We start from the raw sequence: 14,796 nt of genomic DNA, 5'->3' as shown, positions 1-14,796 counted from the left end.
AAAGAGTGTGTGGACAATGGTCTTAGTAATTTGGTGAATAGTTTTAAGTAGTTTGGTAAATAGTTGTAAGTAGTCCCGGAGGGAGTTGGACTCGATGATCATTATGGGTCCCTTCTAACTCAAGATATTCTATGATTCTGTGATTCTAAGTTAGTTGCCCATTGACAGAATGGCAGGTAACATCCAGTAGTGGGATAGGGACAAGCTGACCACTGTCATCTGGTCCGTATACCTACTACTGGAAGACCAACTGCATCATGCAGGCTCTATGGCACCCTGTGGTGATCAGGTTATTGGGAAGGGAGAAGAGCACCAGTATTTTTAGAAAAACAAAATTCCAGCAGTCTGTTGCTCAAGTCAGAAAAGTTCTGTTTGTGGTGATTCATCACAAGTCTTCTCTCTTGGTGTGTTGCCATACACATGACTAATGGAAGAACTTTCCAAAGCTCATCTTGACTTTTGCAGTGGAATGTAAGTACAACTTATCTGATATATTAGCAGTAAGTCTGAGAGTGCTGGGGGATCTTTGCAAAGGACTCCTATTTGCATAATTACTTGACTCTCTCAGATACTCTCTAGCTCATCAGCTGTCAAAAGCATATGTGTTTGAAGAGCCTGGTGCTGCATGCTTGGAAAACAGAATGGTAGTTGTGGAGTACTGAGTAACTCCAGTCACTACAGAATTATTTTTTTTTAATTAACTCTCTCAAAGCATGTCCTATATGAGAATGGCAGTCAGCAGTCTCCTCCTAAATTACTTCTCCATGAAGGGAAGACAATCCCTTAAAATAGCAACATCACTGAATGCACACTCTTTTACACTGGTTTCCCCCTCTTGAGGGAAACTGCTGCAGCTGGAACCATTCAGAGTTCTCAGACTAAGTTTCATGGTGGCAGTGGGAGACTGTTCACATAGCCTCTTTTCTGCTCCAGGTAAAACTTCTGCTGCACCAAAGCATAATGTTGAGTATATGTGCCTGTTTTTTGGTCTGCCACTCCTAAAAAAAAATGGTACTCTAGAAATACACCTACCAGTGTAACTTTCATTGCAATCTTTAACTTTGAGACAGATGGTGGTAGTGCATCCTCTGCTACTTGGGTAGAGTGTTTTCAGGAGCATGCATCTTCAACAGTTTGCCTGCCTTCTTAGAGTTAGACTTAGCAAATATCTGATCAGATCCTGTCTTAGGCATTCTTCCCTGGAGGACTGTAGACTGAGAGATATATGTACTTGGGAAAACAAACAAACCAGAATTCAAGTTTGAGGAACCACTATGCAAATACCTGTTTAAATTTCTCTTGAGTGTTTTGACCTTTTTTGCCTGTTATTATGGAGGCTTTATAGTGTAGTATAAACAGAAGGGTTAACTTCAGAGTTAACCGAGATTTGGGTCTTCACAACAGCTAATTTTACTGAGGGTTTTAAGATTGCATTGCAAGGTGATATAGGCTTGAGATAAACAACCTGCAAATACTTTGCATTCTTTGAAACGGTGTTTACTAAGTATCCTAAAGAGCTTATGACTCCCCCTGCAGTGAAGAACGTCAAGTGAAATACCTTCTTGCTTTCTGTCCAAGATCTGTACTTAATTACTTTATCCAGGACATTCTAAATACGCTTTGCTTGTGCACTGCAATAAAGCCATGAATTGCCTCTCTTTTCATGAATGGGCCTGTCACAGTCCGGGTTGTGCTACCTCCCTGCTTGGCTGTGAGCAAGGTGGTACGCAGGTCAAACGTTACAGTATGGGAATTGCTGCTTAGATTTCAGACTTTGGTTTGTGCTGTGGCAGTTTATTTGGCCAGACTGAAAACTAGCTCGAAGGATGCTTTCAGGAAACTGCAAGCTTGCCTTTGATTATTTTTTTTTTATTTTTATTCCAGTTGTTATTCCTTGCTTCCATATTATAAAAAATAACCTCCAAAATCAAACAACAAATGTTTCTTGCATTTCTTCTCTGGAGGGGAAAAAAAAATGGCATTATTAATGCAGTTATCTAAGAAGGAAGAGAGATTTCAGTTTTGACCTCAGTTGAGGTGAAAGATGTCTCCAAGTATATGAACATCCGTCATTCCTGACTTGTGACTTGTCTTTGTCTTAACTTGTCATGTAAGCAGAAAAGAAACATTCTGCTTCTGGTTTGATTTTTGATGGTTTTATTCCTCTTTTCAGACTTTGCAGTAGCCAGTTCTTACTCCTCTTCTGTAGCTACATTCTCAGAGGAAAACCCAGGCACATCAATGCTTTATGCATTTATCTTCTGAATTAAGGTAGCTGTGCCTGGAGTTAAGTTTTGCTCTGGCTGGCTTGATATTCGGTAGGTAAAAAAGTCTTGGAGTTTCTTCAGGGCTGGAGCAGTATTTTTGTATGTCTTTTTCTTCAATAGCTTGTATCTACTTTCATGCCTTTTTCCATGCTCCAGTGAAAGCAGGAATTATGAACTATCAGAAATATCCCAAGCAGTTGTTTTAGCTGTCCATTTATCTTACGGGCCTGTGCTGCTGAGATCACACTACTATATGCTGTAAAACCAGTTTGTATCATGAATATATTGAGTTAATGTGTTTGCAGTTGACTGGGTAAGCAGCAATACCTCTAGCAACTGACCTAATACAGCAAGAGAGAATGTTCTTTTCCTGAGGGCTGAAAATGAAACTTAATCTGCCTGGAGTGGAGAGACCACAGTGGTGACAGCTGCATTTATTGGTCTTAGGAAACTGAAGATGCTGCTCTAGATCATCTGTGCAAAAACTTAACCACCTTCATACTGTTAGCCTTTGTTAAGGGAAAAGATTAAGTCTTACAAACCCATGAAAATTATATTTAATTCCAAGGTATTCAATCCATTACCTGATCTATAATTTTCACACTGGGCTTTGTGCTCCAGGACTGCCCTTCACACTTGAGTCTCGTAAATTCTTGTGAATTGGAACTCTGCACCTGCTCATTTTGTGGTTCAGTGGAAATAATATGCTGTGGATGGCACTAAAAGCATGCAGTAGCAGTGGCAAGAATAAAGGATTAAGTGCATTATATTGACTGTAGGAATGTATGTTCTGGGCCTCCAGATCCTTTCTAAAGAGACAATTTTTAGTGCTGTTTCTTTCTTTCCTGAAGGGATGTGTGAACAATGGTCTGCAGAAATAGGGAAGAATATCTGTCTTCAGCCCTGACTCGAAATATTCTTCTAGTCTGATGCAAGAAGCAGAAAAGATTCCTCAAGATAGATCAGAAACATGTTTATGACTGTAATAAGTGTTGGTTTTGAGTAAGAAAAAACCAATGCTCTTACTGTTGCTTTCATCTTCTACAGGCAATTTTGATGACTTCAAATTAGAAGATGCATTTGGTAGTCCTGTGAAGTCCAGTGTGGTTGTACATACTAATTTGAGAGCCTGAATATTTTGATTTAGAGGCACAAAAAATTGTGATATTTCTGTAAAAAAAAAAAAAAAAAAAAAAGGCAGCTCCCTAATAGCGAAGGTATTTCTGCATTTTGGAGTCTTCTGCTAGTGCTTTCACAAATTTACTTTGTGATTTCACAAGCTTAAAGGCCCCGTGAGAATACCTTCTGTTGGCTTTCAGTCTGTATGTTTTGAGCTTGCTCTCACATGGCCCTTGACATGTACCGTGATCACCAAAATCAGCACCTAGTTTGGGAGATAATGCCTGGTAACAGTGTAGTGCTTCTCTGTGGGCCACTGTTGAATGAGCATGTGATTATATTCTTGGTGAAAACATTGTGAGGTGCATTTTGTGTTAAAATAGTCTGAAGTAGTTCAGTTTTTAAATTACATTTAAAACTTCCCTTCTTTCTTTGTAGATGATTTCAGTTTGGAAGACTCTGGTAAGTGTCATGTTTTCCTGGATACTGCTCAGTACTTGGTACTTGGTGCAGTGTCGATCTGTCTTTTATAACCTAAATGTAATAAGGAGTTGATTAAGGTAACAGACTGTAGATAAAAATAATTGCAGTCTAGTTGTGTTTATTTACCTTCACTTTTAAGGGTCTGCATCACCAGATCTATATGTACTTCTTAGCCAAGTACTGCTTGTTTCATTGCTATGTCTTCACTAGATGGCACTAATTCCGTAAACTATTACTTATGGAATTAGTTTTTAAATCTGAAGTAATCTCTTCCTTTCCAGGAACTAATTTTAGTAGTACAAGGAAACATGAACCTATAGTATGAGGGAAGGTACTTTTTCTAATATGCTTAAGCTCTGCAGTGTGGGCAGCAGTAGAGATGTCAGTGTTGTTGTCACTCAGCCGGTAAAACGTGCATCCAGTTAGGCAGATAATGCACAGTAGCTTGTCAAGTACCATCACTAGACCTGTTGCAATATAGACAACTTTCCTAACACAGGGCATATATTTGTAGGACAGCAGCACTGTTTGGTGCTCTGTCTGATTTAGCCCTTTGAAGTTTTGTCTCTTAAAGCAGTCTGTTTCCAACCGTTGTAATTTTTGGAAACGATTGGCTGAGTGAGAAACAGTTGGCTGAATGAATCAGATGGTTCAAGTAAGTGAAGAGAGAGGATCCTTTATAGGATGGCAAGCCTAAGTTGGGGTCTTAGAACTGTTCTCTAGGTATGCCTGCCTCTTAGAATATGCAGAGAGCCTAAGGAGACCTCATCTGACTTGTGCCTAGAGCTGGGAGGAGGCAAGACCATGCAATGTCAAGGAGAAGTAGCATTCAGAAGAAATGGGCTGCTAGATTGGTTAAGCTGTTGGTGAAAACAGTTTTAGAAACCCACTCGTGGTGTGTTATTTGATGTCAGCAACAGTCTGTAACCAAACCATACAGAGATAATTACTAAGATCTCTTATTCTCCTATTTTGTGGCAAGCTAAATGAAATGTCATTGTGGGGACTATGTTTCCACTGCTATTATGTGTATCTTTTTAAAAATTATTTAATTTTTATTTTTTATTAAATGAAGTACCAAGCTCTGTTATTGATTAAAATCTGGTAGTTCTAAAAGAGGAAACAGCCAACTAATCTGTACCTAGTAGGAAAATTTAAAGTTCACCATTTGAAATCAGATGTGCAAACTGAAATGCTGTGTAACGTTTAGTGAGTTCTTCTGTATATGTTCAGTTATAGCAAGGGTCTGATATACAGGCTAATGTGACAGAAAAAATGTTAATTGCATTGAAGTACAGGGTTTGACATAAAATAATGAAACAAATGCAGGATTAGCTAATGAAAGGAAAGGAAAATGACGCAGGGAAGATTTGATACTATTTTTTAGGTCAGATAGTCTTTCAAGGTTACTGTATGTTCTGCATTTTGTCTCTTCATACTAATAACTTTGTTCACTTTATTCTAACTACATTTGACTACAGATGACTCCAAGCCAACTCAGCCTGCAAATCGTAAAGACACTGGTAAGACTGACCTAACAGGAATTTCTGAACAGTAGAAAAGTATTTGTTAATCTTTTGTTAATCTAAAATTTGTTGATTTGTTAATCCTTTTCAAAGTTACTGCATTGTAGTCTGCTTTTGATATCTTAATAGTTTTGGTTTTTTGTCCTAAATCTCTCTGTTGTGCATAGATAAACCCACACGAGGTCCACCTGTGCGTCCTAAAGACTCCGGTAAGGCTTCGAGCACAAACTCCTGAGTTGTAACATGGTTTTACTGCCTCAGTTTAACTTCTCATAATAACTCCTTGTTAACTGGCTGCTGTCTATGTCAGATGTTGCACTGAATAAACACTGAGGATTGAGGAAAACTTGTCTTGCAAATAAGCTTTGCAGCAGTCTTGAAATTCCATAACAAGCCTGTTGAGTCACTTTCCTTTTGCTTAAAAGTGGAATGGTATGGGGAGGTGGAAGGATGGGACAGTGTGGGTGCTTGGGGCAATGCTGTTCTTGGCTGCCTGTGGTGGAGCACCTGTGTACTGGATTGAGTCCTTTCATCTTTACTAATCGAATCCCTACTAGTTGTGCTAAAAGTAAGTAGGAACTACCTGTGATCTGTGTTCTTAAAGCATCCAAATTAAAAGTGAAGCTCAAACTTGAAGGGTTATTTTATTTTAGGTTTTTTTTTTTTTTAAGGCTCAGTTAAGAAATACAGTTCTTCTGTGTTTGAAAAGTAGGCTTAAAATACAAGTCCTTCCCTTTCTGTTGTGCTCAAGAGGTCTTCTGTCTTTACCTAACTCAGAGCAAAACATACTCAGATAGGTGTATCTATGATGATGCCATTGTCCATGAATATGGCATAAAGAGTCCTTTTCTGGAATGCAGTCCCTGGTTCTTGTCCCCTCTCCTGCTTGATTTGCAGCAGAAAGTCGAATTCAAGTCTTGCATTCTTCAGTACTGTGCTTTTACCACCTGACTAAAACAGCCTCTGATGCAGTTATTTTAGCTTTGCTGCTTGAAACACATTTGCTCTGCATACACTAAAGATTCATTTGGCGGTAGAGGGAAGGAGAACTCAGGCCCTATGAGGTAGGGTCTAGTAGAAATGGAGAGGGACTGGTTCAGTGTCCTGCAAAAAATCAGAGGAGGGAATTACATTTGGGTCTTCCCATTGTCATGCAAATTATGCAGCCACTGGATTGCGGCATGTTAAAATATATTTATTTCTTTTTCCCCTCTAACTACTGTGTTGTACACATTCAAAAGACTGGTTGTGACTTAGAAGCACAGCTCTGAGGAAACACTGACAACTGCAGCCTTGAAAAGAAATGGTCCTTTCCTGTCCATGTCCTTCCTCTGCTTTAATAGGATAGTGAGACTTGGGCTTTTCCAGTTAAGTAGCTTACAGGGCTTCTTGCTTGCTTAGCCTGAGTTGTGCAGTATTACCTGCTCTTGGACACTGATTTCTTTTAGTTGTTCAGGAAATCCAGAAGCAGCAGTGCTGCTATCAAACCATATAGTGCTGAGCTGAAGGGATGTGAGATTGGGAGAGCTTTTGAAATGTGAACATAGTGGTGACTACGACACTGAGTCTCAAACCACCATAAATTCAGCTGAACGATCTAGAGAAAACTTCCATGTGCCTTGTTGTGTCTTTTAACTGAACTTCAAACATGTAAGATAATATTATTTTTGTTTTCCATAGACTTCAAAGATTCAGATCTACATGATGGCAGTTTACCAAAAGGAGGAGGCGGTGATAGTGGTGGCAATGGTAAGACTGAAGGTTGTGCTTTATATTGATCCTATGACTACTCGAACTTTTGAAAAAAGCTTGCTCGCAAGCTGGTTAACATGGTCCAATTTGTAATACCTTTTGGTTCTGATTTCTGAAACTTGAGAGTATACCTTACAGTTCAAAAGCAATGTGTTCTGCCTTTGCCAAACCCCCCAGATAATTAAATGGTAAAACTGGTCTAGAGGTAAAACCTTCCATGATTTTTACTGTTATGCTAAGAAAGAAGAGGTTTAAAACTGAGATGTGAATGTGGTGCTTATTTCAAAATTCACTGTGAATATAGTTCTTAAAGGCATCCAGGTACCACTTGCAGATCTTCTGTGACATCCTCTCAGTTTTTTTTGATTCTTGTGGTTAGGAAGCCCAGGGGTGGGCCAGAAGAGGGTCTGCCTTGTGTTCTCAAGGATTTTATCTGTCCCGCAGGATGAATTGATCCTTAGCCTTCCAAGTGTTGTAATGTATATCTACTCTGAACAGTATAAAACCATTTCATAGCTTACCAAACTCTTCCTTGAGTAATCTGCCGTACCTGATTGTTACAGTACAGCTTAGTACACAGATGGCCACTGGGACCAAACTGCAGTAATGGTCATCATTAGGATGAGGTTAGTCGTCCTTATGTGCATTACTGCAACTTTAGTATCTCCAGATCAGAGTTAGCTTAAGTATCTTGATGTGGTGTTGAGGTGTGCCGCTGGTTACTGACTTCTTCAGAGAGTTGTCGTAGAGATTACTGATGTTAATTTTTTTGGAAGCTTTCACCTTCCAAGGTTCCTTTGGGGCAGAAATTGAAAATTGGCAGGGGCAAGAAGCATCTGTTCAGACTTGTGTGGTGTTTTCATCTGCACAGATTCTTCCTTCAGTGGTATGAGTTGCACAATGACAAATAAGGATAGTATTTCCAGAACTTCTGTCTTCTTTGATAAGAGACTTGTAAAGGTATTTAGTAAATGAGTCTGGGATTTTTAGGGGAAGATAGTTGGTTCCATGGAAATACAGTTGAATGCTGCCCTGAAATCGTATGCTGTTCCTCTCCCCTGAGTATTCTGTGGTGGTGGGCAAGTTGATTAAACCACATTTCATGAGTATGCTGCATTCATTTAGTTGAAGTATTGGGTAACCAAGGCTGAAGTTGGCACCACCATGAGCTGTGCTTTGAAATAGAAAGCCAGAGTTTAGCACTGTATGGATATAATAGATGGCTTGTAATTTTGCATAATTAATTGACAAAAAGATTGTCAACGGTGCTGTGACTGTTCTTTGTACGTGTAAAATCTAAACCTTTTTTTTATTTTTACAGAACGAAAGGGCCCAAGTCCAAATAATGGTGAAGAAGCTGATGGTAAATGCAGAAATTTATGTGTATGCATGTCTGAAAACCCCCCATTTTTCTGGGGTTTTCTGTATTGCTAATATTCTGCTAGAATGGTCACTGCTGGTAGTGCGTTTCATCTTAAAAACTTCTGTGGCATCTAGGATTGTTACTTTCAAGCTCTTCTTTCATAATTCTTTAAAATCTCTGTTGCAAATGATTCGGAAGTGTTAAGGAGATGCTGGTACAGTGATTGCATGCATGCAGCTTAGAGTTGGCAATGAACAAGTAGCTTTTTCAGTTAATGGAACTTAAAACAGGCATGCTTAAGTTGCTTAACAGTAGGCATTGCTAACTAATCAGTGGTTATAAAATTAGGATTCACTTTTCATTATTCACAAAGACAAAGTATGATTACTATGGTTTAATATAATAATTTCAGTTTATTGGTTTTTTGGAAGTGTTCACAGGGAGACATTGCTTTCGATTCTGAAAAATATATACAATATATATGTTTTGGTTTGGTTTCTTTCAGCTTCTCAGGGAGCAATAGCTGGAATTGTAAGTGCTGTGGTTGCTACTGTAATTGGAGCAGTATCTAGTTTCATTGCTTACCAGAAGAAGAAACTCTGTTTCAAACAAAGTGGTAAGAATTCTATATTAGTTTTGTTTTCTACCGTCTAAAGAAATAAGGTTTTGTATTTAGATGGGAGCTAGAAATTGATCTTATACATAAGGTAGTTTTAATGCATGGTGAATTTGTTTTCATAGGGAATAACCTTTCTTACTAATAATCTAAGGCAGGGAGTCTGAAGAATGCCTTGCCCAAAATTGAGACTTCCAGAAGCAGACAGACTTCAGGCTCTGCATTTCTTAAAATGAAACTACTTCCTGCTAAATAGTAAGCAGGAGAGACTGCAAGAAAACATTTCTTTAAGAAAAATTGAGGGGAGGCTGAGGATTAGAGACTACTTTAATGCTGCGAAATACTTTATCATTTCTAATTCTGAAAATCTTGCCTTTGTGTTTTCACAAGATACTTGCCTACATATCAGTTTTCTGACAACTACCTGATATTCTTCCCCAAATGGTTCTTTCTTCTGCAGTCATCTGTTGCTTGCTATCTGCTTCCTTTCCACCTAAATAAGATATAACTTGGATCGGGGAACTTTGGGAGTACTGTGGTGATAGGTGGGGCAGAAGCTCTGTTTTAGTCCATTTTAATCTACCCGACTGGTTGGTGAAGAGTGGTCATAGAGCAGTCATCCAGCCAGTCACTGCAGTTTCATAATTTGGGAAGTTTAGAAGCATCTACCATGCATGTTAAAATGAATTAAAATGGCACAACACAAAGGCAACTTAACTGCTGTCAGCAGCTCAGTTTCTTGGGTGCTGTTTCTTCTCTCAAATTATTTCTATTAATTATTTCTTTTTAATCAACAACTTGAACGATAAGACAATTTGAATGATAAACATCTTGTTTGTTTCCCAACAGATGAAGAGAATGTGAATATGGAAAGCCATCGGGGAGCACAATCTGAGCCACCTGGTAAGAGAAGAATCTAGATGGAAGATCAACTCTTTGATGGAGATCCTATTGAACACACTTTATTGATATCTAACATAGTGGAGAAAATTACTTAAGCTGTTTTGGTTTTGTTTGTGGCTACCATGACAAGTAACTTAGAACTGAATCAAGATTTCACTCCTGGTAATATGGCCACTCTTCTCTAGTTTGTTGTTCTTTGAACAGATGGGTTTATTGTCTTGAGGAGTCCTTGAAATATAGGAATTTAGAGAAAGTGAAGAATTGAATTTTCTCTGCAAAAGTGTTATTAAATACAATTATGAGTATGCAAACCTGCTCCTTTAATGTGATCCATAACTGCAGTTGACTGACAGGTGCTTTATTCATGTGTGTTGTGTCTGTTGGAATTGGATACCTTTTTTGATTGTAAATCCATATAGAACTCTTCAAGAATGTATATTAAAAATGTTAATAGTGTTTGGGCAGAGGTGCAACTACACTGGAGGCAAGGAGGACTGAACTTAATAGCGTATTGTTGTAAATAGAACATTCTTCCGTGGTCTTAATCAAAACCCAACAGAACTAGTTCTGATTTTCTATACCAAAAAAAAAAAATACACCTTATTTCTTTCAGGTGTTTCATCAGTTTGCTAAAAAATTCCATCTGGTTTGTAATCCTCTTTATAAATGTTTTTTCTTTAAGCTATTAAATATATAAAACTCTCAAGGAGAAAGCATTTTCTTGTGACTGGTTGTAGAAGTCAGGACTGGAGATAGACAGGTATCCTCAATTCAGCTAAGCATTAGTGAAGGAAGCAGTGCTATTGAAAGACCTCTACCACATGCAGTTAACATATGAGTCAGAGCTCAGAGGTGCTAAAAATTTGGCTAAGATTCACTAGAACTCAGATGTGAAATGCATCAGATGATGCATACTTCATTTTAATTGATAAAGTTGGGATGTTACCATGAAGGATTACTCCTGCTTATATATTGATGTCATGTTACATCCCAAGTTTCATGCCTCTGTTAAATTTTGCAGGCAAGCATGAGCATGTTTTGAACCAAGAAACTGGGCAACCATGGTCAGCATGGTGCTACTCCTGACCTGAGTTCTGGGAGTCAGCAGTCATTAGCTCTGCTTTTGGTAATTGTGTAAGAGTGTTGATGTACCTGTGTGGCTTCTAGTTAGAAGCAGTCTTGCCTTAAGTCAGGTCAGATGGCATGGCAGAAGAGGTTTGCATTTGTAGGCTTGGCTTTGACTTCCTGAAAATGTGGGTAACTCAGCCTAGCACTTCTGTTCAGTAATCCACTTTTTCTACCAGTTACACGGACTGTACTCCATCTCATTTTTTGAATCTACAAAACTCTGCACGTTAGGTTATGCTGCAAGTGTAGATAGCTGCATCGATCTAGTAGGGTGTGATTATTTGACTGAGAAATCTGGGATGAATACGCCTTGGTATGCAGGGTACTGGCTTCACAGCATCAAGCCTCTGCTTACCTGAATTTATCCCCCAGTTTCAAATGCCTACTCAAAAAATCTGTTGTCCATATATACTGTTACATAGTAATACATAACTTAGAATGGCTTAGTGTGCTAATCTTGGGTTGTTTCTCACTTTCTAGTTCAGCGCACACTTCTGGAGAACTGAATTAAAGAAAACGTGATGAAAAAACAGATCATTGAAACTGGATAGAGAGTCTGCATTCTGCCGGGGGGGGAGGGGGAAAGGAAACAAAAAAAGCATAATGTAAACAGCAGAGTCTGAAGTTGCATGAGAAAACAGTTCTTGTTTGAAACACCTCTGGGAGTTTGCCTTAGACCTGAGCACTTCTGTATGGTTAGCCCTGTGAAGCATTGTTGCACACCAATATATGGCCTTAATGACAGGAGTGTGAAGTATGTTGTGCCTTTACATTCTTTACTCCTGTGACAAATGGGTGTGTCTAAAGTGCATTCAGTATGTTTAACTTTTCCGTACCTCTCCAAAGAAAAGGCAAGTAATGTTTTGTTATGCCATTGCTTTCAGGCAGTGCAAATTGGTTTTTTAATATCCTGTACGCAGTGAGTGTACCAACCAAACAACCTGGCGTATGTTGTGAGCACGTGAAAGCAAATGGCTCGCTGTGTAGGGATAATGAATCTGGGTGTGGGTGCTGCTGGTTCAATCCATGTAACTGCCTGGGTCACCCACCAGGGAAGGAAGAGATAATTGTTCTTGAGCATCCAAGAGACAAAAATTCAGTTTTGTTTTTGCCCTTTTTTGTTTGTTTATTTGGGGGTTGTTGTTTGGGTTTTGGGTTGGTTTTTTTTTTGTTGTTGTTGCATCTGTCTGGTACAGATTCAGAACACTCAAACCAGTGCACAGAGACCCTTCATCCTTTCTGGCTCCTCCTGCTTAGCAAGTACTGAGCTGATCAGATGTGGAAAAGCCTGATCTGCAAATCAGAGCCATAATTGGATTTTATATATCTGGTGAGACTGGTGTTTGGCAGTTGTCTAAACAGTTGTGGATCAAGTATTAGGGGGTGGGGATTGACATCTTCAGGCTTCCATAACGAAAAATTTAACAGAAAATTCTGAAGGCTTATCATCCACCCTTAAAAGAGAGAAACAGCGCTACTCTTCAAAAGTACTGGAATGCAAGACTGACCAGAACAACCCAGCCTCACCCCACAAGCATCCATTGAACAGTATAAATAGCATACATGTGAAGAATGCTTTTGGACTTGTGAAGGATTGCCATCAGGACCTATGACTGCATCCTCACCTGCAAGCGCTAGTGGCCTTTGCTCTTGAAAGCCACAGGAAGGTTTCAGAGATCTGTGGAAACATGGAAAACTGCAGCTCATAACAGTTAAAGGACTTAGTCTGGAATAGTAACTAGTTCTGTCTGGAAGGTATAGCCTGACCAGTTCTGTTGGCTTTCATTCTAATTGTTTCCAATTTTCTTGCAGTTTTACAATATGTGTCTTACTAATGTGCTTCAGCCACCTGGCCAAAGGGTTCTACAGAAAGATGACATTTTACAGAACATCTTAGAAGTCATGAATTTGGATATTAAACATGTAAATATGTCTGTGCATTCAAATATGAATGTATGCCAAGAATAATTCATTTAAGAATTTCTTGTACATGTTTCACAGCTTGCAACAAAGCTTTACACAGATTTTAGTATTTTGTTACGGAATTAATTTGCGAACCTCTTTTTGCTCCACGTCTGCTTTTAGTATAAAAGAACTAAAACTTTTACGTGTGTGGAAAAATGATTTTTATATAAACATTTGATCTATGTAAATACAAAGAAATGAAATGTACTGCTTACCTACATGAATAAACAGGTATCTTTTATCAATGCCAAGTATAGAGAAAAAAGAAATAAGCCAGTGTTCATTAAAAATGGTGGGGAAAGCTCAAACTAGCTTTTAGCTAACCAGACTCTTGAATCCTTCTTCAGCTTTGCAAGCCTAAAATTACTTATTAAAAAAACCTCCTATCAACATTGTGACTTTTCTAAAAATAAATATATAAAAAAGAAAATGTTTATGTATTTTCCTTCTTAGCAACTCTAAAAATACAAGGTACAGACATTACTCCCCCTCCTTCTGCACTGACTTCTGCACAGTCTGCAGAGGTGTTTCTCTCACATATTCTCACTTTTCTCTTGGTACAGTTGCTGTTGTGCAGCAACTTTTCCCCCTTCTTAAATACATTATCCAAGAGGTGCTGCCAGCATCACTGATGGGCTCAGCCTTGGCCAGCAGCGGGTCCCTATTGGAGCTGGCTGGTGTTGGCTCTGTTGGACACAGGGGAAGCTTCTGGCAGCTTCTCAAATAAACCACCCGTGTAGCCCCTCCATTACACAAACCTGGTCATGCAAACCCAATACAAAAGAAAAGATTAAAGAGAAGGCTTGGAATTCCAGGCTGTCCAGCTCAAAATTTTTGGGTTTCTGTTTCTTATCTGTGGATAAAACGTTCACGTATTTTTCAGTTATCAGGGTATTCAGGGGTACATTGCCGTTTGCCTCAGTACCCATTGAGACTTTGATCTGTTCCTTTCTAACTCAACTGCCCTTGCATAGCTTAACTAAATTTCCTAATTCATTATTTCTCACATTCATTTGGTCAAGAAAAAATATCAGTTAACAGTTATCAGTCTATTGAAGTATTTTTATGATAATCCCCCACAGATCAGCTGCCTTAACAGGCTGTCAGCGACACTCAGGTCCCAATTTGGGAATTAATGTTCCAGTTTCCATACAGGTGTTGATCAGACCATGCAGTGGCATGAAAGAATACTGTACTTTCTAGGCCCTTTCTAGGCAAGTGCAAGTTTGCTCCTGGTGAAGTACCTTCACCATTAATCTGAGTTCAAATGGATGACAACAAAGAGCCATGTCCTGTCCCTGTAGCACACCCTCTTCAGTTCTGTTTTTTATTCCAGTCTTCCTCCCTTAAGGAGGAGGAATTGCCTTCAGTAGCAGGAGGAAAAGTGAAGCAGGATCTTCTGGTAGAATATCATGTCACTTCAGCTTCTGCTGTGGTGGCAGTTTAGTTCATCCTAAGCACCAGTGAAAAGGACTGCTTGGAAAATGTTTTGATGGTTTTTAAATGTGATGTCCATGTCTAATATTTATCCAAACTTACCCAAATTAATTCACTGGGCTGTGGAAATGAAAGTACGCGATTCTTAGGCATAAGATTTAGCAGCTTTTTACTGTAGCTCCTACTTGTGCTCATTCTCATATCTGTGCCAAATTCTGAATGCTGAAGAAAACTTTC

General features: G+C 38.9%; 1 protein-coding gene across 1 annotated transcript in view; it reads left to right on the top strand.

Annotated features, from left to right (window-relative positions):
• Nucleotides 1–5,562: 5,562 nt before the first annotated feature.
• LOC104403100 (glycoprotein Xg-like) overlaps nucleotides 5,563–14,796 on the top strand; it is a gene marked incomplete at its 5' end in the record, with an annotated part of 32,003 nt that continues 22,769 nt past the window's right edge. Inside the window, 5 exons of the mRNA XM_010011142.1 lie at nucleotides 5,563–5,604; nucleotides 7,076–7,144; nucleotides 8,469–8,510; nucleotides 9,024–9,126; nucleotides 9,976–10,029. Coding sequence (XP_010009444.1) covers nucleotides 5,563–5,604; nucleotides 7,076–7,144; nucleotides 8,469–8,510; nucleotides 9,024–9,126; nucleotides 9,976–10,029 — 310 coding nt within the window. The remainder of the gene's footprint in view (nucleotides 5,605–7,075; nucleotides 7,145–8,468; nucleotides 8,511–9,023; nucleotides 9,127–9,975; nucleotides 10,030–14,796) is intronic.

The sequence above is a fragment of the Nestor notabilis genome, unplaced genomic scaffold (assembly GCF_000696875.1).
Source record: "Nestor notabilis isolate BGI_N333 unplaced genomic scaffold, ASM69687v1 scaffold8263, whole genome shotgun sequence".
Lineage (NCBI taxonomy): Eukaryota > Metazoa > Chordata > Aves > Psittaciformes > Psittacidae > Nestor > Nestor notabilis.
This window is presented reverse-complemented; position numbering and strand designations above follow the sequence as displayed.